The 26,594-nt window shown below is 31.4% G+C and overlaps 2 protein-coding genes across 3 annotated transcripts; both read right to left on the bottom strand.

The window, feature by feature from the left end:
* Nucleotides 1-1,724: 1,724 nt before the first annotated feature.
* Nucleotides 1,725-7,485, bottom strand: LOC139497098 (uncharacterized). Its single transcript, XM_071285155.1, has 2 exons — nucleotides 7,397-7,485; nucleotides 1,725-3,408 (listed from the first exon to the last, which is right to left on the bottom strand). The coding sequence occupies exon 2, from the start codon at nucleotides 3,316-3,318 to the stop codon at nucleotides 1,843-1,845; it is 1,476 nt and encodes a 491-aa protein (XP_071141256.1). The 5' UTR covers nucleotides 3,319-3,408; nucleotides 7,397-7,485; the 3' UTR covers nucleotides 1,725-1,842.
* Nucleotides 7,486-16,897: 9,412 nt separating this feature from the next.
* LOC139497097 (MORN repeat-containing protein 2-like) lies at nucleotides 16,898-26,585 on the bottom strand. Of its 2 annotated transcripts, XM_071285152.1 has the most exons (5): nucleotides 26,448-26,560; nucleotides 22,927-22,944; nucleotides 19,807-19,887; nucleotides 18,786-19,029; nucleotides 16,898-17,133 (listed from the first exon to the last, which is right to left on the bottom strand). In XM_071285152.1, exons 1-5 carry the CDS (start codon nucleotides 26,455-26,457, stop codon nucleotides 17,028-17,030), a joined length of 459 nt encoding a protein of 152 aa, XP_071141253.1. In that variant the 5' UTR covers nucleotides 26,458-26,560; the 3' UTR covers nucleotides 16,898-17,027. The 2 variants fall into 2 exon arrangements, with proteins under 2 accessions (XP_071141253.1, XP_071141254.1); XM_071285153.1 differs by lacking the exon at nucleotides 22,927-22,944 and having other exon boundaries at nucleotides 26,448-26,585.
* Nucleotides 26,586-26,594: the final 9 nt, after the last annotated feature.

Raw genomic sequence — 26,594 nt, 5'->3', positions numbered from 1 at the left:
GTATACCGCTGTTCGAAATTCATAAACCGATTGAGAAAAAATACAAATCCGGGTTACAAACTAAACCTGAGGGAAAAATATCAAAAATAAAAGGAGAACTACGACACAACAGAAACACAACACTAAAATGTTACACACACAGAAACGAACTATGATATAACAATGGCCATTTTCCTGACTTGGAACCGGACATTTTTAGAATAGATGGTGGGTTGAACCTGGTTTTGTGGCTAGTCAAACCTCTCACTTGTATGGCAATGTTAAATATAACATTAAATGACAACATTACATGACAGGACTACAATACAAACAAATGGGTGAACATATAGGACAGTAAAACACACAAATAAAAGCTATCAAAAGGTACATGGGTGTCAGACTCATTATAGCAGCCTTCCTCAAAAGATTTAAGAAGATAATCCTGATCATTAACGTTAAATGGATCGGTCATATTTGAATGCATATACTTTATCAAATCAGAAACATTTTTTTTGACTCGTGTCATTGCCGTTGGCTTGTTTTCTTCGGGTTCAATTTCTGCAGCTATGTCTAATCCCGATCTTGATCTCAATTCAGAACTAAAATGTGTAAGGATGTGTCTAATGCATCCATCGAAGTTAAGTGGGTATTTTTTTTTGTCAGTTCTACGATGCATCTAAAACCTTTGGGATCTTTAATGATAGTTTTCTCTGTAGCCATATCACTCCAGATACTATTTAAGGCTCCATGTTTATGTCTGATTGAGTACTCACCTGACATAAAGACAGATTTTACCGATTCAGCCAGATTTGGTTCAATATTAATTAATCGATTTTTTGTATTTACACCAATTGAAGCATGCTACCAAATTAAACAACAGAGCAATGAGAGCATCATACACCATGTATACCAAATTTAATCCTCGAAAACGTCTGGCATAGACCATTTTACATTTGGGCAACAGCATACAATTAATTGTCAAATGTTTTCACAGCATATTGTTGACCAGCACGTTTTGACATATCTAATCATTGTTTCATGGTTGTAAATGCTATCGCCATGTCGCTAAGCTTGACATCTATAACCGGAGCATAGGCTACAGACGAAATTTCAGAGTGAGTCGCTTGTAAGAATCGGTCAAAAATGGAACAATTTGTTCAGTGCCTTCGGGAGAAAACGGAATCGAATATAATTTTTGACTCGAAAGAAGTCGCAGAAATACCAAGACAGAACAGGGATACCTCGGTTTTCCATGAAACAAGACACACTCTTCCCATCAACATCAGAATAAAGAGGATGTCCATACCGTTCTGTTGTCTTGTCGAAAGGTAAACATGACATAAGATAAGTATTCGAATCATTCAACGTCAAAGATCTTTCTAGTCCCCTTTTAACCTTTATTGAACTTGTGTGGGCGTTTGGTGATTCGTATTGATACTGAAATACAACTCTAGCCATGGAGTGAAGTGTTTTTGTACCAAAAGTCCATCGATTATCTCAGCATTTAAGTAAATATTTTCTGCTCCCTCCTGTATAGTACGACCACCTTTTAAATAGAGCAATACCATAAGGTACATATGACATGTCTTGGATTCTGTCTCTTTCCAAATTTGCTAAACAAGTTCATTAAAGTCGTAAAATAAGCACCTTTTTCTTGATCTTTCACTCAACTATCAAATATTAATTTAGAATTCTCTTTATTATAAGTACAATAAATCAGTCAATCTAAACGAAACATTCCCTACACTAGTGTAACAATGGTTTGTTAACGGATTTTGTTATTTTGACTTAATCCTATACAATTCACTGATTTTTAAGTCAAACATGATTGGTTGTCACTGATACCTTAAATGTCACTTGACTTCATACTAATTTGTACAGTAGAGCAGTATTCTTCTCGTTTGCTACTAACAGCTGATTTGTACTTTTATGGTAAAATACAGTTGTCGGACTTTTCAGCCCATCTTTGGCAGAAAGTAATTGTTTGTACCTTTTTCCATCATCAGATAAAACCATCAATTTATCTTTCCAATCAACGACATAAATGTTCCCGTCTTTGTCTAATGTTATACCCCATGGCCTCTGGAGAACTTTGGTGTCTTGGAATGTCCAAAGAACAGTACCTTTCATATTATAACATGTCACTGTGTGTTCATCTCTGTCTGTGACGTAAAGTTTATCTTTGAAGTTGGCAATGTTAGCAAACTGGCCTAGGTTACACTGTAGAATTGTGGCCGTGACACCGTTTGTAAGATTTGTCATTTGTACACCGTCTCTCCTTGCGCAGTAGATTAGATTATCCTCTCTGTATACCATACCATCAACTTCGGAATCAACTGGAATAGTCTTCATGATTGATTTGTCTTTAATGTCAACAATGCTTATTACATGTGGAGCCGAGCCTCCGGGTGAGATGGCTATAGTTTGACTGTCGATAGCTGCGAGACCGTGGAGTGAGGATTTGATCGGGATTTGAAAATCGAGTTCTCCGTTCTCACTAATGACGGTCAGGCGATCCTTCAAAAAGTCTGAAAACACCGACTTTCCGTTGTCTAGTAAACAGCAACCTTCTGTTTGTTTGACTTGTGTGTTTATTGTTTTTAGTAAATCCAAACTGATTTCCTCTATGCTTTTACTGAGAAAAGGTTTAACTTCCACTGTCACGTGACCGAAACTGTTTGAGTTTAGCGTCAAATTCTCCAAGGCGGGATCGAGATTGAAATTGATACTTATTAAGCCATCTTCACCATCATTAATGATAGAATTTACTGTTTTATCCATTTTATTAAGTTCCGTTTCCGTTGCCTTCATAGATAAGAAACTTTGAAGATCTATAGCACCCTTTTTAACTTTATCAATTTTAGATTGTTGTTCTACAATGCTTCTTTCCATTTCAATTATGACACCTTTTAAATCACTACTCTTTTTCGTTGCTTTATTCGTCACTTCTAGTAATTCTTTGGACATGTGGTCCTGTATTTTATCCAAATGGTCATTTATTTTATTTCTAGCCTGTTGAATTTCTTTTTCAATTCTCGTTTTCTCCTCGGAAATAACAGAGACGCTTGCTTCACTTTCTTTCCGGATTTGTTTGATATTTTTCGCAGCAAGAACTATACCATTCTCAATCTTTTTGAAAGCGACGGATCCTTTAAAATCACGAATAGCATCATCCAATGATATGATTTCTTTACACGATTTGTGCTTCTCAGCGATACATTTAGTACAACATGGACTATCGTGTTGTGAGCAGTATTTGACATATATCTCCCGATGTTGTGTACAGAGATCTAGGTCTGAACCAACTGGTTTAACAATCTTCGTTTTTTTCGACGACATTTTCCAGTTCAATCGCCTGATATAAAACTCCTTTATGTGTACTATATAAGGGGTTTATATATACTCACTTCTGTTATCCAAGCGTTTATCCTGCAATTAATAATAATAAGGATAAAATAAATATAGATATCTATGCACATATGAATTCAACGGAATCAACTTACAGGTTCACAGCTATAGGTCACCGTACGGCCTTCAACCATAAGTAAAACTCATTCCGGGGTCAGCTATGAAAGGCCCGAAATGACAAATGTAAAAAAAACTCAAACAATGAATTAAAAACAAATATGACAACAGCAACAAACGACAACCACTACATTAGAGGCTCCTGACTTAGAACAGGCATATATACAAGATGTGGCGGGGTTAAACATGTTTAAGGGCGCCCAACCCATTCACAATAAAATTGAGAACGGAAATGGGAATGTGTCAAAGAGACAACAACCCTCCAAAACATGCATGTTTTCTAAAAGGACGTTTTTATAAGGAATACACAAGAAAAATCGTATGATAGTATATATATATATATATAGTGTTCTATTGTGATGTATTTCATTTTATTATTTCATTGTTATAACATAAATCATTGTAATCACTGTAAGAAATATATCAAATCATTTTTAATTACGAAATAAATAATTAAAAGAAGAAGTCGTTTTATAAAATATATAAGACATCACATGGAATAACAGTATCCTGAAATTTTAAGGATGTTAAATTGAGAATGGAAATGGGGAATGTGTCAAAGAGACAACAACCCGACCATAGAAAAAACAACAGCAAAAGGTCACCAACAGGTCTTCAATGTAGCGAGAAATTCCCGCATCCGGAGGCGTCTTTCAGCTGGCCCCTAAACAAATATATATACTAGTTCAGTGATAATTAACGCCATACTAAACTCCAAATTGTACACAAGAAACTAAAATTAAAATAACACAAGACTAACAAAGGCCAGAGGCTCCTGACTTGGGACAAGCGCAACAATGCGGCGGTGTTAAACATGTTTATGAGATCTCAACCCTCCCCCTATACCTGTGCATCTATTAAAAAAATATAAAACCTATTTAAACTGGCATCAAATAAGTTGATTTCAATCTCTAATATACATGATATAAGATTAGCGTTTGAGATAAATAATTCAGAGCTATTTGGTGTCCCCAGTGCCCAACATTTAGAAGTAACAGTGAAAACTGACCAACTCGCAGTAGGCCAAATAGTATTAATCAGTGATAATGGACGTCATACTAAACCCCGAAATATAACAATGAAGTACAATTAAAATCATACAAGACTGAAAAGGCCAGAGGCTCCTGAATTCGGACAGGCGCACAAATGCGGCGGGTTTAAAATGTTTCGTTTCACAACCCTCCCCCTATACCTCTAGCCAATGTAGAATAAACAAAAGCTAAGCACTAACAATTTTATCGAGTTTTTCATCGCTACTAATCACATTATTTAGCTCAAAATTTAAAACTAAAAGGCATGGGGGAAATCTGGATTCAGAATATCTTTTTGTCCTCTGCTTGCACAGAATTTTTTTTTCTTAAAAAAATTGGGGATCAGAATAGTTTTATGTACCATTATTGAAGCCCCTCGTAGAAGTATCCAAGTGAGAAAAAAAAGTGTCACCTTAGTGACAATATTTGTATATCGGATTCCCAAAAAGATTACCATTTATCGCTGATATAAACTTTTGAAAAAAATTAATTTCAAAATGCCGACACCTACAAATGAATAGATGGGCGCTTAATGTACAGCGTCAATTATTATGTAAGTATGCAGGCTGAAAATAATGTTAATGGCATACGTTTATATATGAATGTGCAAGTTCATCTTTTACAAAGCCAGAACGATGAGTTTCATGTTAACATTTACTTTATTTGGCCTTTTTAAATTTTAAAATTTTTAATGACTTGTTTGCCTTTTTAACTTAATTTGACTTGAGCGTCACTGATAAGTCTTTTGTAGACGAAACGCGCGTCTAGTGCAAATACAAAATTTACATCCTGGTATCTATATATGATGAGTCTATGTACCTTATAACAGTATCACGGCTCCAAGCTACAAATATTGATCTTACTCTTAATTTCAGTGTTAAAAAGATATAAAAAAAAAAACCTCCCACATTCCAGACTAGCACAACGTTCATTGCGACACCATGAATTAAGTATTCCTACCGTACCAATATAGAACTGAAATCATTGATACAAGGCAATATATGATCGTCATGCAATCGATAAAAAAAGAAAACAAAACGTCAAAAGTTAAGACTGAAGTGCTTTTCTGAATCTACCATCTTCAGGAACGCTCAAAACAGAATATTTAAGTCCAACAATTTATAAAGAACAGAAATTATAGTTGATTATAAAGTTTAAAATGATCGTTCAAAATTACAAGGAATGATGTATTAATCTGCCGACGTGACTGCAGAAAGTAAGAAGTTGTAGAGCAAAACAGACAAAAATAAAATCAAATGAGATAATACAACGTGTATTGAGCCATTTTACTGCTTAAAGTTCAGTAGAAAATATATATATACATACTCAACCTAACCATACTATTTGATTTAATGCGATTTGGTCAGTTTTTACTGTTACTCCTAAAATATGGGTGCTGGGAAAACTAGCAAGTAAAATGGTCATTATCAGAGCCGTGCGTCTTGTTTTAAAATAAATTCTCTTCTTTTGAGAAATATCTATTTTGGCATCAAATTTTTCGACAATTACAACTGTCTGCCTGTGTTTTTTTATACATTAACTTTTAAGTATCAGTATGTTTTCATTTCATCTTGGTTTGATTTGTTCTACTTTTATTTCGTTTCGCAGTTTACAGGTACCCCTCTTTTCGTCCCTTTTCTACTTTTGATATCTTAATCAAAAATTTAAAAATCAAACTTTCAAAAAGTGAAATAATCAAAATTACACGTCAGGTTTAGTATTTTAAAAATTTGATCAAATTTCCAAACTATCAAATTTAAAAACGATATTTAGAATTTTAATATTTAAATTTTTTGGTTAAAATTTCAAAACTTCAAAACTTTTACACAATTTGGAATTTTGATATTTTAAAACTTTAATCAAAATTCCAAAAATCGAAAATTTCAAAACTTTTTAAAACTTTGAATTGAAAAGGGTTACGTTACTCCTTTATTTTTTATATCGTGAACTTCGTATGATCCTGTGCAAAGGCGGATTTAGAGGGGACAGGGAGGCCAAGGTCCCCACCTTTTCTGGGAATAATTTGGTTGATTATATAGGGAATCATTGAAGCGTGACTGGAGAGGGCCCCTCTGTCACGGAATAGAAATTCCTTCATAATATAAGTTCCAAAAGGCCGGAAAACATATTCTTGAATATTATTTCCACAGGAAGAAATAATACAGTCTATGTTCCTAAACGGAATAAATGTTATATAGAATATGTGTTCCAACAGAAATAGATATTATGACAATGTTTATAACAAAGTTTCCATTGGAACTTCTGTTAGGTGGAACAAATATACGTTGACACCTCTTAGGCAGTAACTAGGTCCCCACTCATGAAAAATTCTGGATCCACCACGGCTGTGTCTGTCGTTGGTCGCTGTTTGTGTACTCATTTTACACACATTACTAGTCTATTGTATAAATCATGACGTTATTTTGTAAATTGTTTCATATTTTGTCATATCGGGGCCTATTATACCCTCCTATATGGTATGATTGTTGCTCATTGTTGAAGGCCGTAATACAGTCACTTGTGATTTTTCGTTATAGATCTATGTCTTTGTTCCTTGGTCTTTATGGATAATATTGCAGTCTCATTGACATTCACGCCGAATTTCCTTTATAAAAAAATAGGTATCTTTAAAAGTACAAATGCATGTCTGTGATATACAACGCACTATAACAAATTAAAACACAGAATTCGCCATTTGTAAATATATATATGTATGTTTGTTTACATTTATACAATTGATACTATTTAGCTATAGATTTTGTCAACCGATCAATGAAAATTTATCTTACAATAACAATAACAGCTAACATCATGTTTTTTATACACAACTGGCATGATGAATGAGTATTATTTGGATTTACCTTGAATGTTTTCAGTTATAAACACCACAAATTGTTGTAATCAACCTAGCAACTGAATAACAATATTCAAACAAGTAAATATAACTTACCGTGGTCTATATATATAGAGATATCCGGGTAGTATGTACAGGTATTTTAAATCGATTTGGACGACTGACCAATCAATATCACGGCTGTCAGTCAGTCGGTATATCGAGAAAAAATATCATGAAAGATTCTTAAGGAACATTGCGAATGGATCGTTAGAGATTTGGTATATGACCGAGAAGGAAATCATATTGAAAATATCTTTTACAAAACTGCAAAAGGCAGATTGCTCATCAATTCCAACAGAAAAATGGTTAAAATGTGAACAAACATGACTTGTTTTTCATATTGTAAACTACTTTTTCCAATCAACAAACATATCTTTCTATATAACGGTTTAAAATGGTTATTTAGTCTAACCAGAAATTTTGCAAAAATGGAATATTTGTGAATTTCGGATCGTGAGGGATGGCCTCTATTAATATTGTATCCATTTAATTTAAGTTTATTTATTTTGAAGTTTAGTGTGACGTCCATTTTCACTGAACGAGTAAATATTTGTGTTTAGAGGCCGGCTGAAACCCTCCTCCGCTATAATACTATTGTTTTCAAATGATAACATTATCATTGGTGAGAGAACAGCTTGTTATAATAGTTTGATAAAGAAAAATATATTTTTATAACGATATCGATCTTATAAAGGAAAATGGAAAATTTCAACATTTTTAGGAATCTCTTAGAATCTACAAAATAGAAACAATTTTCCTGGAGTCCGAGATCTACGGACTATAATTTATGCATAGGTAATAAATAATTTTGGTTAACGTGCATGACCATAACTTGGATTCAGCAGCAAAATCTGTGTGACATACACCACATACAGATAGTATCAACTGAATAAAACGTTCAAACCTGGAATTATTATATTGTTACCATAAAAGTCCCAGTTCAAACACATATTATACAATTAAATAAAACAAACAAGCCAACAAACAAAATGTATAATTAATATACATAGATATAGGAAGATGTGGTATCAGTGCCAATGAAACAATTTATAAAAGTAAACCACTATAGGTCAAGGTACGGTCTTCAACACTGAGCCTAGGCTCCGCAGTCAGTATTGTGAAGCATAAAGACATATACACTTTCCCGAAGTACAAAATAGGTAAAACATAAATAAATAATGAAAAAAACGCAGCATTACAGTTTAAGATCAATTATGATGTCATAATGGTGTCGTCAATGTTTACTCAAATAAGGGAAACCGTATATAACAAAAATCAAGATTTTCCCTTCATAAATAAAGGCAACAGTAGTATACCGCTGTTCAAAACTCATAAATCCATGGACAAAAAACAAAATCGGGGTAACAAACTAAAACCGATGGAAACGCATTAAATATAAGAGGAGAACAACGACATAACACCGAAACGTAACACACACAGAAACGGACCAAGCATCAGACAAAACACCACGAGAATAACAAATATAACATGAAAACCAAATACATGAATTTGGGATAGACAAGTACCGTGCCACGTCTTATCTCAATTTCTCAAAAATAAGAGAAAACACAAACGACTCAACGTTAAAATGCAACACACACAGAAACGAACAATAATATAACAATGGCCATCTTAAAGGCCGTCTGCGAAAGATTTATAGACAAGTCTTTCATTTGACCCCTTTATGTTCTTTTAGCAATAAAGTAACTTTCTGTGTCCTTTGGTCTCATTTGGAGAGTTTTCTCATTGGCAATCATACCACATCTTCTTATTTTTACATGTTGGTTGGCAGATCTTGTCCTGGTGGTCATTCTAAGACAAAACTTGTATTTTACTTATAAATATGTCCTACTTTTAGAAATATAAATTTATTGTTGGCTGACAAAAATTAAATGAGATCCTCGGACAACTGCTATTTTACACTGAATACTCCAATGATGAATTTGACCATGTAATGCTTAATTTTCCCTGTAGATTCAGAAAAGAAAATTTTTGTAAAAGGTATCGGACTACGATGTTAGAAAACAAAGGATGTGGGATGCCATCCTCTAATAGAATATTAATCCAGAAATTCAGCAATTGCCGTATAATCACCTTACCATAATGTAAGGAAACTTGTACATTGTTCTATTAGTCATATTACTGTATAGACTCAACTTAACTTACCATATCGTAAAGACACATGTTCATTGATCTAGCAACCATTGTCATATAGGCTTTGTTGGATATAAAATAAGGACACTTGTCTATTGTACTAGTGGTCATTGCTATAAAAATTCAATTTGACATATTATAAGGACACTTGACCATTGTTCAAGCAGTCACTGTCGTATACTCAGCTAAACATATTGTAAAGACACTTGTCCATTGTTCTAGCAGTCATTGCCATCTAGACAGTAAGACTAACTCTGACATGTTGTAAAAACACTTGTCTATATTGACTAAGTAACAATGGTCGTATAGACTCAGTTTGACATGTTATAAGGACACTTGTACATTTTTCTAGCAGTCATTGCCGCATAGACTCAGTTTGACATTTTGTAAGGATATTTGGCCATTTTCGTAAAGACTCAGAGTCCCAAATTGTAAAGACATTTAGCCATTGTTCTAGCAGCTATTGCCATATAGATTCAGTTTAATTTATGTTAAGGACACTTGTCTATTGTACTAGCAGTCATTGCCGTATAGAACCAGCGTACCATATTGTAAGGACACTTGTATGTTGTACTAGCAGTCATTGGCGTATAGAACCAGCGTACCATATTGTAAAGACACATGCATTTGTACATTGTTCTAGCAGTCATTGCCGTATAGAACCAGCGTACCATATTGTAAGGACACTTGTATGTTGTACTAGCAGTCATTGGCGTATAGAACCAGCGTACCATATTGTAAAGACACATGCATTTGTACATTGTTCTAGCAGTCATTGCCGTATAGAACCAGCGTAGCATATTGTAAGGACACTTGTCCATTGTTCTAGCAGTCATTGCCGTATAAACCCAGTGTACCGTATTGGTATGACACTTATATATTGTACTAGCAGTCATTGCCATATAGACATAGTCAGACATATTGTAAGGACACTTGTACATAATTCTAGCAGTTATTGCTATAAAGAATCTGGCATATCATAGGGACACTTGTCCATTGTTCTAGCAGTCACTGTCGTATACTCAGCTAGAAATAGTCAGACATATTGTAAGGACACTTGTACATAATTCTAGCAGTTATTGCTATAAAGAATCTGGCATATCATAGGGACACTTGTCCATTGTTCTAGCAGTCACTGTCGTATACTCAGCTAGAAATATCGTAAGGACACGTGTTTATTGTTCTAGCAGTCATTGCTGCATAGACTTAGTTTGACATTGTAAGGACACTTATCCATTGTACTAGCAGTCATTGGTGTATAGAACGAGCGAACCATATTGTAAGGAAACTTCTCCATTGTACTAGCAGTCATTGGTGTATAGAACCAGCGTACCATATTGTAAAGACACTTGTACATTGTGGTAGCAGTCATTGCCATATAGAACCAGCTTACCATATATTGTAAGGTCACTTGTAGTGTACTAGCAGTCATTGCCGTATAGAACCAACGTACCATATTGTAAGGACATTTGTACATTGTTCTAGCAGTCATTGCCATTTAGAACCAGTTTGACATGTTCTAAGGACACTGATGTCCATTGTTGAAGAACAAGTAAAGATCACTACCAGTAGGTGTTTTTTTGTTTTTGTTATGTTATTGGGTTGATGTCTTATTGGCATAGACCCACATCTCATTACATTAATATATTCTTTCAATTCTTTTTAAAAACTACCAACCATGTGTCACGTTTTTAAAAACTAAAAAAATCAATTGTTTCAGACTATCAATTACAATTAAATTGATTTTTATTGTTAAATGCAGATTGAAGTTATTTTTTTTTTTTTTTTAAATATACAAATATAAGATAACTAGTAAAGCAGTTTGAACACCAGAGAGAGAGAGATAGAAAGAGAAAGAGAGTGAGAGAGGATAGTGTGGTGAGTTTTCAATATAATTCATCTAGAAATTGAATTCTATTTTAGTATAGTAAATACAGCATTTTCATTTATAACATGTATATACATTTTTGTACTTAACTAAGTAATATATCAAAAGCATTCCATTCTCTGAGAAACTGATGTTCACATTTGTTTTTCATGGCAATATTTTTGTCCATTGCATACACATATTTTATCTTTTCTTTTACTGAGTTTATTGTCAGTTTTTTTTTAAAACATCTAGAATTATAAATATATTGCTTTATGGTAAGAAAAAGAGTATTTTCTGCATTGCCTTTTGATATTTTTGCAGTGTTACCAAACAAAAAAACTTCTTTTGTAAAAAGTACACTAATTCCATTGGTTAGAAACCAATTTTCAATCTGTTCTAATAATAATTGTGTATGTTCACATTCCCAAAATAAATGTTCTAATGTTTCAATGTCTCTATTACAAAATGTACAATTTGGATTACCATAAATCTTAATTTTATGAAGAAATTTGTTTGTAGCTAAGATTCGATGATTGAATCTATACTGTAGCCACTGTAACTTAGTATTATTTGTGACAACAAATGGCAGTTTATAAATTTTTTTCCAATGATTTTGATCAAAGCCAAAAATTTCAGTCCATCTTAACTGACTAGTGGGAACACTTCCATTTTTATTCAAAACAATATACATATCTTTAGATCCTTTTGAACTTTTAACAAGTCTTTTAATAGCAGATGGAATTAAAGGTAGTTCTAATTTGTGATTTTTTCCCACAAATGATTTTGATGCTTGATGTATAGCAGATATAATACTATTATATCTCATGAAATTCACATTTATCTGATACATTTCTTCTATCTTTTGATGAGAGAAAAAGGTCCCATCTTCATTTACAATATCATTTATAAATCTTATACCATTTTCAAACCAATCTTTATAAAAAATAGGTTTATTTGCTACCTTTACATTATTGTTAAGCCAGATTGGACTAGCAAGAAAGCATTCCCAACTGTCATATTCATCTTTTTCTCTAAGAAGTTGCCATGCTTTCAGAACATCTTGCCAAAATTTATTTTTGATATGTTGCTGTAATTTTTGGATATAAACACTTCCACAACCATAAAATTTTTCAAGTTCTACATGAACATTTGACAAAAAAACATTCTGCCATTTGCTGTCTGTTTTAAATAATCTCCTTATCCATGTACACTTCAGTGCTAAAATAAATGCACTAAGATTTATCATTTTGAGTCCACCATCTTCAATATCATTTTGTAAAACATCTCTCTTAATTCTATCAATTGGTGAACTCCATATAAAATTGTACATAAGTTGAATAACATTTTTTAAAATATCATCACTTGGATTTGGTAAGGATATAAACAAATGATTTAAAATAGGCAATATCAATGTCTTTACTACAGTAATTCTACCAATAACAGTAAGATTTCGTTTTGACCATTGTCTAATTACACATTTAATTTGTACAATTTTTTCATCATAATTAATTTTTACAATTCTATCAAGATTAACATCAAAGCTTATACCTAATACCTTAAAACATGTTTCTCCCCATGTAAGGTTTCTATTTTGGCATAATACCTCATCACTATACTTTTTATTTCCTATCCAAATAACTTGTGTTTTAGAAAAATTAATATTTAAACCAGATATATTTCCAAACCAATCTAATTCATTTAATGCTTCATTCAAAGATTCTTCTTTACCATCTAAAATAAGAGATGTGTCATCAGCAAATTGTGAAAGTTTGTGCTCAACTTGCGTAATTGTAATACCATTTATCTTATCATTATTTCGTATTTTTAATGCTAATATCTCAGCACAGAGAATAAAAATATAAGGCGACAAGGGATCACCTTGTCTACAGCCTCGTTCTATAGAAAAAAATTCTGATAGATGTCCTCCCTGGTTTACAGCTGATTTGATATTGTTATAAAAAACTTTAACCCAATTAATTATTGATTCTCCAAAATTGAACAACTTCAAGACACTGGTTAAAAATTCCCAAGAAATCGAATCAAATGCCTTTTCGAAATCTATGAGCAGCAAAAGTCCTGGAATATCTTTTTCCTCAGTAAATTGCATAATATCATAAATTAAACGAAGATTTTCTCCATTATATCTCCCACTAATAAATCCAGTTTGATCGAAATCTATCAGTTTATCTAAAACTGTTTTAAAGCGTTTTGCTATAACTCCAGAGCCAATTTTATATACTGTATTTAATAAAGATATAGGTCGCCAATTTTTTAAGAAATGTCTACGCTTATTTCCCTTCGGCAGGCATGTAATGATTCCTTGTTTTTGCGTAACAGATAGTTCACCAATCTCAGTACTGTAGTTCAAGGAGTTTACAACAAAAATTTTCAAATCTTTCCAAAAAAAATTTAAAGAACTCTGTGGAGAAACCATCAGATCCTGGTGTTTTATTATTTTTCATATTTTTCAATATCAAACCAGCTTCTTCAATTGTTATTTCACCTTCAAGATTTTTTTTCTCATCATCAGTTAGTTTTTTAAATTTTATATCTTTCAATCCTTCTTTAAGCTTACTGAATTTATCTCCCTTTGACTTGTCTTTATTCTTGTACAAATTTTCATAAAAAGATTTTACTTCTTTTAAAATATCTTTTTGTTTTGAAATTACATCTCCATTTTCTTTTTCTACTTTTGGTATTATCTTATTTGTAAAATTTTTTGATTCTAGCCCACAAAAATAGCTAGTAGGTTTTTCACCCTCTTCTACCCATTGTATTCTTGATCGAATTATCTTCCCTTTAATTTTTTCTTTTCTTATATTTTCTAATTCACATTTTTTATTTTCCAAAATTTGTATTGAACCTTCATCTACCTTTTCTTCCAAAATAAGAATTTCATTTCTAAGATCTTTCTCTTGTTTTTCTTTTACCTTTTTCTTATAACTTGAATAAGATATAGTTTTACCCCTAATTTCCATCAACATTGTCTCAAGAAATAAGTGACTGTTAATATTAAAATGGAGATCTTCATTATTCATGTCTTCAAAATTAATTCTATCTACATCATAAACAGGTGTTACATATTGTTTTTTAACTTCTACTATTTTTTCTTTAACAATCTTTATATATTCTGGATCATACAATAATGAATTATTAAATTTCCACAATCCTCTACCTCGATCAAAAGGATTAAATTCTAGATTTAATACAACCATAGAATGATCAGAGCGATAGCTAGGCTCAATATTACAATTTTTCAAACAGCATAGTAAATCTTCAGATAAAAGAAAAAAATCTAGCCTTGCTTGTTTAAAGGGGGTTCTTTTTCTCCATGTGAAACGCTTCAAATCTGGGTAAAGTTCACGGAAAGGGTCAATGAGACACCTTTCCTGAATGATTTCAAAAACTTTCTCCCGAGCATTTGGGTTATTTACATGTAAATAATTAAAATAATCTATATCAGGGTTGAGAACAAGATTAAAATCACCACATATCATATAGCTATCATTACCAAAATCATCTATAATTGACATAATTTGATCATAAAAAATAGGAGTATCTATATTTGGTCCATAAATAGTTACAAATGTAAAATGTAAAGTATCAACAACTAAGTCTAATACTAAATAGTTACCACCAACATCTTTTTTTTCTTTTAGGACCTTAAACTCAAAGTTGTTATTAAACATAACTGCTACACCTCTTGAATTTGAGCTATGAGATGAAAAATAACTATCATATCCCCACATAGCTCTTATATTATTTTCATTTTCACATAAGAAATGAGTATCTTGTAAACAGTAAATATTGTAATTCTTTGTTCTTAAATAGTTAAAAACATCTCTTCTTTTAACACTATCTCCTAAACCTTGACAATTAAAAGTTAATACCTTCAGGGCACACATGATATAATGTCAGTAAATACACTAGCACATAATATGACCTTAAAAAAATCTAAGAGTAGTATCTGATTATTCTCAATGTGTGTAAAAATACTAAAGAAAACATTTCACCAACATAAAGATGCATAAAAATGATAAACAGGATAACTCACCATAAACTAAACCAAAACAAAATGTAATGGAATGATATTGCAAAAATGCAATAATTGATAAAAAGAATAAACATGATAAAGGACTGGAAAGAAAAAGAAAGAGATAAAAACAAAAATTTAGCATCAAAATGGCAGACATTTTTGATTGAATTAATGTAAAAAAAAAATTCTAGTTTTTTGCAGTATAATTGTTCTTTCAATTTTATATATCCTGTATATGATTTATCAGTTATGACATAGTCAACTATTTTACAAAGTGGAGACAACTTTTATAGTATTAAGATTTGTCCCATGAAAATAAGAATAGCACTTTTAACATGTTTAAAAAATAAATCAAAGTTCATCAAGACATAATGTACATGTAACAAATGAATGAGAGTCAAGTACTAAGTTAACTACTTATTTCCTTTGTCTCAATCTAAGAAAAATGTCATCAAATATATTGAACTTCAGCTGTAGACCATCAGATATCCTTCCATATACACCACAGTTGAAGTACCATACGTCGCTGAACCATTCAGTCTCATTTAGTCTTTCATCAGTTCAATGTTCCTTTTGGAAATGTCATCATAAAATCTTACATGGTCTTGTAAATTCTTCTTTTCTCGCATCACTCTTCGTTTGACATCACTACTAAATAGTCTCACAATAAGAGGTTTTGGTCCTAATTGAAGTTATTGTATCCATGTTTGTTCATTCAATATCATCCTTTTAATAATAAACATCATTTGCCTCTGTGGTAAATGGAGAATTTTGTTTAAGTTGTTTTTGTAAGATAACAGACATTTAAAATAATTGATTGAATGCTGGTATTTTACGCCACTTTCAGCACACTAGCCTATATACCATTAGAGCAAGTTTTTATGGTAAAGGAATCAAGAGTTCTCTAAGAGAACCACCAAACTTCCCAAAACAAATTAAATGGACAATCATTACATGCCAAGTGATAGCAATTACAGAGAGCACCAGTCAGGACTGTGTAACGAAAAATGTCATTTCCAAACAAAACAAGGTGCAAACAATGCAAAAAGACCTTTTCCAAAAAAATCTTGTTGAACAAAATTTTCAAGTTTTTCCTGGTTTTATCTGACATTGCCTCTTAAAAGAGGGGCGAAAGATACCAGAGGGACAGTCAAACTCATAAATCGAAAATAAACTGACAACGCCATGGCTAAAAACAAAAAGGACAAACAGACAAACAGACAAACAATAATACACATGACACAACATAGAAAACTAAAGAATAAGCAACACGAACCCCGCCAAAAACTAGGGGTGAATTTGGCCATCTTGATAATTTGAGATCTAAAACTAACACTGTAACAGGCTAAACACAGGTAAAAACACTGTAACAGGTACATGTAATAAAACACAGGTAAAAACAAAAGTTAATGATCTGCATGATTTATTTACAATGTACAATATTTACAAAATGTTAAGTCTTCCATGTCATAAAGGCAGTCTTTGTACCAAATGCTTCTTATAGATCACCATCAAGGTAATGTTATTGTTTTTATCTTAGTCTAGATTGAGTTTAAATCTGAGTCCTGGAGCAGCTCTGTATCTGAATGTCCCCTCCCACACCTGTCCGTCTGTATCTGTAAACTCTCCACCTCCTTCAAGTCTGCAAATATAAAAACAAATCATATGTTAATAAATTTGCCATTTCAGAAACTAAAAGCAGAGTCGGATTTAGAAGGTTTTTCAAGGGGCCCAGGCTCCTCCTTTTTTTGGGAAAAAATTGGTGGATTATAAAGGGAATCACTGAAGCATGACTGTACAGCGGGCCCCCTCTTAGGCAGTTAGTGGACCCCCACTTATGAAAATTTCTGGATCCGCCACTGAAAGCCTATGGGTAAAATGATTATTCTTGAAATTTTGGTGTACAAACAATAGCTTTTTGGCCAATGACATCAGGTTATATTGTTCCCAGACCAATCAATTTTTTTTTAGGACGTTTCAACCACAATCATTAGATACTGAAATTGGCGAATTTATGTTACGAGCTGTCAAATTTTATCTTCATTTTTCAATGAATTATAAAAAAAAAAATTGTTCTTTCTATATATATAGATGTGATTTTATTAGGCATGGTGGCCTTTTTTTTTAAATAGCAAAATAAAAGGAAGGCAAGAAACTTTGATGTTATAAATGAATACGGTAGACTGATGATGAACTGCAATCAAACAAAACACATGTTAGGGAAAGCATAAGCAACTATGAATTAGGTAAAATTAAATAATAAATTGTGTTACTAAATTAACTTTCTGAAAGAATAACATGGATTTGCAGTTAAAACACATTATAGCTGTCATTTATTTGAAGAGTTGATATCCATAATCATTCATCAAGACAAATCACAGTTTATATTTGAAAAGTCCTCTTCATCAAATAGGCTAACATGTATTGACATCTACTAAAGGACCTTTCATAACTAACCAATAGAAATTTGACTAACCTTTCCAATGATTTCAAATATTTGAATGATATTGAACATAATACCTTTAAAAGTTTACATGAAATATATAGCCATAAAGCCAATAATAATTTCTCATTTAGAATAGAAACGCTTCCTGATTTTATTTTTGTTGTTGATAAATCTAATTAATTAGTTGGCAAAAACTAGGTTTTCTGACTTTTGTCCAGCCATTTAGAAAATACTTGGGAAAAACTGGGGTTTATTGGGTAATACTGGGCAATACTGAGTAATATGAAATACTTGCCTAAATTTTATAGAGGAGTCAGTGATTTATTAAAAATCACAAATGCAATGCATCAAAGATATTTATAAAAATAAAATGTAGTGTTTTAATTTATAAGTTTAAGTCCCAGGAGTATCACCAGCCCAGTAGTTAGCACTTGGGTGTTGACATGAATATCAATTATATGGTCACTTTAAAAAATTTCCTGTATACAAAAGTATGAAGTTTTTCAAAAGACTAAGGATTTTCTTATCCCAGGAATAGAGTACCTAAGCCCTATTTATCACATCTTTTTGGAATTTTGGGTCCTCAATGCTCTTCAACTTTATACTTTATAACTATTTTGATCTGAGCGTCACTGATGAGTCTTATGAAGATGAAACATGCGTCTGGTGTATTAAATTATAAGCCTAGTACCGTTAATAACTAATTGGACTCTTCAATTATTATTAAGTGTATAAATTGGAGAAAGTTTGTTCCAGCATTTACTCTAAGACAAGTGTAGGTGAAGACACATTAAATAAATTAAATTTAATTATGACCTTGGCTTATGAAAATGAATCTTATTGTTTACCTGTTTTCAACAAACTGTCCTGTGTAAGCTGAATTGTTAGGCCAGGTATATGTTCCTAAACCATGAAACTGGTTGTTTACAAACTGTCCTTCATACTTAGCACCAGTAGGATGTGTCAGGGTTCCCTGTCCATTCATTTTATCCTGGTTCCATTCTCCTTCATACATTGTACCATCAGTAGTGACATGGATTCCCATACCTGATCTGTCCATTGATCCATCCGTCCCATGTAAATAATCTCCTTCTGAAAATATTAATGTAAAGAGATCGTAAACAAAGTACTGTTATTTTTATTTTATTTGACCAATTATTCACTTGATCTAAAATCTAATCTCCTTCTTAAGTTAGAGAAAGAGTTCAAGAATATAAAATTCATTCAGACAAAAACTTTAAAAAAAAACCCAAAAAAAACTGATAGCAACAATAATGTCATGAGAAAAAACATCTATTTCATTTGATATACATTTGTATTAAGTGTTTTTTTATTCTTCAATGTTTTACTTAATTCAGTGGCGGATCCAGAAATTTTTATCTTTGGCCCCACTGACCACCTAAGAGGGCCCGCTCCAGGCATTCCCTATAATCAACAAAAAAAAATTCACAAAAGGGGGGCCAGGGCCCCCTGAAAAACTCTCTAAATACGCCTCTGCAATTTATTTTCCAATGAATTATAACAAATGTTTACTGAAATTTGCTGCTAAATAGTGTAAAAATTAGTTTCTTTGAATTGTTTGTGTACACATGTACTTTTGTTGGTGTCTTTACACTTTCTTTTTTCCATGGGAATTCTACATAAGACAATAATGGGAAAGCTATGGACTTTATAGTGCTTAACCAAATATGTCTATAAAATATATAAATATGCTTATGGTACATGTAAGTAGGGGACAGGGAACAGGTTTATATTTCTCTGCTTAAGACTTATCATGCGCATGACTGCCCCTTTATAATTTTTGGTCTGATTGGTCAACTTCTCTTTACAAATTTACACAACTTCTTTGCTTGCAAAAAGTATTCTTACCATATTTATCTCCATTTGGGAAAACATAGACTCCTTTCAGCACAGTAGGAGTTGCCTCTTCCTTTTTCTTGTCCTTCTTGTCTGAAAAAATATAAACACAAATTGAAAATTTTAGATAACATTATTTTTTATAATTTAAACCATAAGCCATTTATGAGATGTGCATAAGATTTTGTAATTATAGGATCCTTTTATCTAAAATAATGTTTGAAATCTTCTGAAGGGAGATAACTAGTGAGCCATGATATACATGTACTAAATACTGTAATCTTGACTGCACTGGTTATATTTTTTTAATTAAAAAAATTCTGGTTCATTTGATACTTTAATTTCATGTGATACAGCTGCACTATGTTTAAATAGTGTAAACAAAATTTTAAAATGCAAGTTTTGATTTTTTTAAGATAATTTTGAAACAATAAAAAACATGACTAAAATTAACAGTAACCATCATCATTGAACATTACTGTAAACTAAAATTTGAGTAATTTATTTTATTGAGAGTTGTGTTTAATACTATCAGCCCTGTATACCTTGAAAATACACAAAATTCTACATTAGTATCAATGCAAAAAATTAACCTCAGGCTTGGTATTAAAGAGTTATATATATGTGAAGCACATTCAAAAATCAGAAATTTGTGAATTGTGACCTGAAGAGGAAAGAGTTGAGAAACAATTTATAATGATAAGGGATGAATTTACTAATGCCATACACATGTGAATATACTGTAATGTAGGTCAACATTTATATTTTGGGTTAAGTCCAGTCAAACAAAGTTTGCAACAGATTTTTTTTTAGTTCTAATCTAAAGAAATATTAGTACCCAAATATACTCAGAATAAAGTCCCATAAAATCATACTTGAGGAAAACTCAAATTTTACATTTTTAATTTCTTATGGAAATTAACATTGGAAAGGAAAATAACTCTGCAAAAATGATTTTTTTGGGTCAGTTTTTGGTTGATTTTCTTAAAATTCGTGTAAAATATGATACTATGATGGGGTTATAAGTTTGTATTTGTCTTCATTAGTTAATTTTCTGCTAATGAAATGTACAAAACTGAAGTGTTATGGGTATTTCTAATTTTTTTGGCACATTTTTCTTTAAAGAAATTGCAAATTTATGGCTTTGTGACCATTTTGAAAAAATAATGTGAATATTTATTTTGTTTAAAAAATCTTTAAACCACAAAAAGAAGAATATATATGCTTAATTGGTTTTATTCAATTTGAGATTCTTTACCTTGACATGCGGAAAAAATCTAATAAATGGTCAACTAATGAATTATGACTTGAGATAAGATATGAAAACACCTTTAAAGTTGTTTGTTATACTATAAAGACGTCTTAAATATATAGAATCAATACATTCTGTTGAACAGAAGCGGTAAAGTTATAATTTTATATCAATTTTTATTGATATTTATGTCTTTTTTGCAGAGTTATCTCCCATAACAATGCAAATCTCCATAGGAATTTTAAAATCATTATTTTTTGGTTTTCCTCAAGTTATATTTTAGGGGACTTTTTTCTGTGTATATATTTGGGGTATAATGCTAAAGATTAAAACTTAAAAATCTTCTGTTCAATTACTTCAAGGTTAGGGTTAAATTTGTGCTAGATTGACTGGACTATTGTGATTTGTTTGAGGATAACAATATGGAGGTGTAATAAGGGGAGATAATTTGTGAATCTGTGGTATGATATATACTATATTGCAGATTGGATTTCAAACAAAATGCTATTATTTTTATTGAGAATTTTGTATACCATATCAACATAATCAATCACATATATTTAAATAAACAAAAATCAAAGTTATCATTATATACATGTATATATCGTCGCTGTTATGCAAAAACCTCATATCTAACGTTTTGATAATTTTACACCAGGCAGAAAAAACTGAAATCTTTTTATCGATTATTTAGAATTTAATATGTATGTTCCGCTGTATGCGAAAATATCTGATCTTCTAACCAATCAATTACCAAGACGAGCAAAATTTCTGCACCTATATTGTATTTTCATTATTTTTAAGCTAATATATTAGCTTTGAGAACCTAAAATTGATAAAACTGTAACTGTAATAATGTCAGCTGCTGTGCAAAGTGTTTTTCTTTTGAGATACGATATTTTCACACAACAAAATGTCTCACCAATCCGACTACACTATTTCGTCACATGTCAGAATTCGGGTTAATGATTGGTTAGAAGATCAGATATTCTCGCATACAGTGGAACATACATATTTAATTCTAAATCTTCGATAAAAAGATTTCCGCAAAAAATTGAGATACGAGGTTTTTGCATAACAGCGACGATATGTAGTTTGTCTTTGTTAATCTTTACAATGTACTGATAATTATTGGAGTAAACTTTAAAAGAAATATTGCTCTCAATTTATTTAAATATGTTTAAAAAGGGCTTTTCAGTGGCGGATGGATCCAGAACTTTTCATAAGCGGGGGCCTGCTCCAGTCATGCTTCAGTGATTCCCTATATAATCAAATATCAAATTTTTTCCATGAAAGCCCCCCCCTCCTGAATCTGCCTATGCTATTATTTTCTATTTCAAAGTCATAGTGCATACACACAATACATATGAAACATAATCTTTAATTTGATACATAAATCAAGACCAATTGGACATCCACCAACCACCATACATCTTATATAAAAACACAAATTACAGCTTGGTTTAATCAAATGGTAAATTTCCTCAGACTGTTTCAGATTCTTGAAATAAATACTGGAAAACAATACTCATATTAAGGCAGAGCAAAAATGGCTTGTTTCAGCAATATTTATTTTGTTTGTTTTTTTTATTGTTTGGTTATGTCTTTAAAATGTAATACAAAAAGCTTTAATCACAAACATTCACATATAGTGTTAGTTGATTTGAGTTGCTGGAAACTACTTCTATGAAATTACGTCATGTCAAACAGGTGGATACAGAATTTTACTGTGGTTTTCAAATGCAATGTGAAAACAATGCAAAAAATAAGAATACAATTTCATTTTAAATAATTTCTGAGAAGTAGTTTCACAACAATAAAACACATTTTACAACAACATTTTTATTCATATTTAGATTCACACAAACACGACAAATTACCTTCAACTATTTGATTTTCTGAAATATTTTTAAAATTTAAGATTTGTTTTTACTTCTTTACCAAGAGACAATCATGGTGAAAAGTTTCAATCTTGTTCATTGAACTGAATGTTACAGTTTCTTCTTTTGTTGTGCTCTTTCATCACTGTCCCAGTTTAGAGGGGGGCTAAGCACCAACAGATATGTTCAACCCCTCCACATTCTTTATGTCCCTGTCCAAAGAACCTGTAGTTTAGTGGCAGTCTTCACGATGAACTGCTAGATCTACAGGCCCAGAGCTCAATTTTTGAAAATTTTTAGTTAGATTCTGTTGGCCTGAGGATATGATTTTTACAGGCCCGAGAGCAATTTTACAAGCCTAGGCTGCCTGGGTTGCCACTCAGCATGAAGACTGTAGTGGTGGTCATTGATTCATGTCTGTCATATTTGTTTTTCATAAATTGTTTTGTTATAAATAGGCCATTACTTTTCTCAATTGAATTGTTTCATATTTTTTCATTTCAGGTCCTTTTATAGCAGACTTTACAATATGGTTTTTTTCAATGTTATAGGCTGTATGGTAGCCTTTAATTGGTTACATCCACTTCATTTGAACTTCGGTGCATATATGTCTCATACCATACATGTACATCATCTCCTAAACTTTTTTACAAATAAAACCTTTTTGTTGTTCTTATGATAAGTGTTTTCTCAGAAAATTTAATAAAAGAAATTAAGCAAGTGAATAACTTAAATTTAACATCGATGGATTTTTTTTTATCTTTAATTGCTTCACTGCACATGCTGTAGGCTATATATTTCTTTTTTCATTTTAATACTTGGCTCTAAATTTTTAAGCTATCATTTTTATGTTAACCTTAATGTATAAAAACAAAGTAAAACATAAATCCAATTGATGGTTATAGAGTATAATGGGCCAAGTAAATGACAGTGGACAAAATGAATTATAAAAAAAGTGAAAACTTTCATCAAATTAAAACTTATATGTGTTGTATTGAAAAACAATTGATGCAGGCAATACTGTAAACCAACTTATTTTCGCGACTTTCGCGAGTAAAAAAATAACGCGAATTTAAATCGTAGTGAATATGGAAAGCTTGGATAATTCCTTTTTAAACTTCATCAAGTCAATTAGAAAATCGCGAAATTAAATAGCTGCGAAGTGGTCATGAAAGGGTAAAACGCGAAAAAAAGTATCCGCGAAAATAAGTTGGTTTACAGTAGTCTCAAAAGTTTCTTAAATTCAATGGTATGGTTGAAACATTTCACTAATTTAATAGTTGACAATATATTTCTACAAATACAAAGTCTTTGTGTAAGATCTAGATGTTTAAGTTTGAATATATTTCAGTTAAGAAGTTGAATTAAATATAAAATGTGATTTTAAAATGATAAACAAATGAAGTTAATACATGTAATATTAGCTGAGGAAATGTAGTAGTCATTTTAATTGATAATATATTGTGCTTAAGAGTTTTATAGATTTTAAATTAAAAGAGTTATCAATTATGTGAGCAGTATAACAGAACTAATTGCTGCTACAATAAAAAACACAATGTGATTCATTACAATATTATAAGTTATGGTAATTATAACACCACGCAAATGAGATGTGAAGATCATTGATGTTAAAATGTACACAGAGTTCTGTAAACTAACAGTTTATTATCACAACTCCCTTGAATTTAAATATAAATATACTTAATAATTAAGGGTTTTACAATTTGTTTATTTCTTATAAAATAGTTAATAAGTTACATTAGCATAATAGACGTAATTTGATTCCTCTTTTGCTCAGAAAAAGTCACCTTATGTTTTGTGTACATTAAATAGAAGAACTCATTTAAAAATAGGAGCTATAAATTGAATGGTCTTTTGATGTCTCTAATTCTTTTTAGAAACATTTTGCTTTGTATCAACATGATCAATATTTTAAGAAATAAAAAGTAAAATCACAAAAATAATGAACTCTGAGGAAAATTCAAAATGGAAAGTCCCTAATCCTTAAATCAAACGGCAAAATCAAATGATAAAACACATCAAACAAATGGACAACAACTGTCATATTTCTGACTTTTTTTACACAAGATTGGTCGATTATTTTTAAGCATGACATGTGAAAGTCAAATAATTAAGTGTAAAAACAGGAAACAAAGTCCAGCATGACAAAGGAAATTACATTTATGAGCTAGAAAGGGGACCCCCTATTAAAGAAGAAAATAATAGAAAAAAAAACTTGTATTTTAAATTTAAAAAAAATTCCCGCAAAAATATCATTCTATTTATTTACTCAAATTTGTTTTAAAAAATCAGACTTTTTTATTTTCCTGCATCTGCGCAGAAATCTACTTCCTTCTTTCGGTCTTGTTTGTCATGAGAATATATATACATGTATATAGTAAAATATAGGGTAACACGAATGACCGAATAACACTGTTATTATCGGAATAACACTTGTAATGACTGAATAACACTTGAAATTTTAATATTAGCACATATTGGTGACTTTTAAACATTGATTATTAAATAATAATATATTATCTATGTATTTTATATGGGGACGAAGTCCCCAATTACGGTAGAAAAATCAATAAAAAAAAAAAAAAAAAAAAATCGAGAAAATGTCCTGAATTTTTCATTCTACTAATGAACTCAAAATCGTTAACTTTTTTTTCAGATCTACATCCGTTTCCGGTCTTGTTTGCATGAGACTTTGAAAAAAATGTATATTTACATGTATCATAAAATTGAGAATGGAAATGGGGAATGTGTCAAAGAGACAACAACCCGACCAAATAAAAAACAACAGCAGAGGGTCACCAACAGGTCTTCAATGTAGCGAGAAATTCCCGCACCCGGAGGCGTCCTTCAACATATCAACAAATATAGGAAGGAATTTAACACTTAATCATTTTTAATAATTGTTTGATATCAAAAAGACGTTACCTTTTATTATAACAGCGTTTGTTTGTTTACATTGAATATGACGTCATAACTTAAATAACGTCACAACTAAATACCTACCAACAGAACCAATATCGGAAACGTTACTGTATTTCCATTTCTTTTATCAACATGTTTGAATTAAAAAAAATAATAATACAGACTTCGTCCCCATTCACCATGTTCACAGGTAATGCCTGCCTCATATTAACTTAAAAATGATTTACAGAAAGCAGTTAAGTTCATAAAGATCATTTAAAAATGTGTATGTACATCGAACATGGGGACCACAAAAATCACAATGGATGTACACACTAAATTATATATCTATAAGTCTAGTAAAATATTACATACAGACTTCAACCTTTTATAGGTTATGCCTGCCTCATATTATGGCAACTAGCAGGATACAGGATTGTCATAAAACAATATAAGGGCGATCTTGGATCAGTCTCCGATCCCCCTCCCCTTTTCCCCAATGTCAATGAGACCCCCATTATCAATTTATGGTCATTTTACATTTCAATTTTTAAAAACAATAAAAAAAAAAAATTCTTTTCCTATGGTCAATGTTATACCTGCAGGCATGTCTGTGTCAGGTAATCTGTTGAATAGTAAATTATAAAATCTGTGAACTAATAGATGGAGGCAGACATTTGTAAACAAAACACCATGGAAATGAACTCACGCGAGATATTAAACTTAAAATTAGTTTCGGATATATA

This window comes from Mytilus edulis, chromosome 12, assembly GCF_963676685.1.
Source record: "Mytilus edulis chromosome 12, xbMytEdul2.2, whole genome shotgun sequence".
NCBI classification, from domain to species: domain Eukaryota; kingdom Metazoa; phylum Mollusca; class Bivalvia; order Mytilida; family Mytilidae; genus Mytilus; species Mytilus edulis.
Note: the sequence above shows the minus strand (reverse complement) of the source record. Positions and strands in the feature narration are given on the sequence as shown.

Bases quoted from the DNA above. Each gene is read 5' to 3' on its own strand.
- LOC139497098 (XM_071285155.1), bottom strand. From the start codon at position 3,318: ATGTCGTCGAAAAAAACGAAGATTGTTAAACCAGTTGGTTCAGACCTA.
- LOC139497097 (XM_071285152.1), bottom strand. The intron at 19,030-19,806 runs GTAAGAATACTT...TAATATTTTCAG, and splicing joins CCCAAATGGAGATAAATATG to AAGGAGATTATTTACATGGG. The intron at 17,134-18,785 runs GTAAACAATAAG...TTATATTTGCAG, and splicing joins GGACAGTTTGTTGAAAACAG to ACTTGAAGGAGGTGGAGAGT.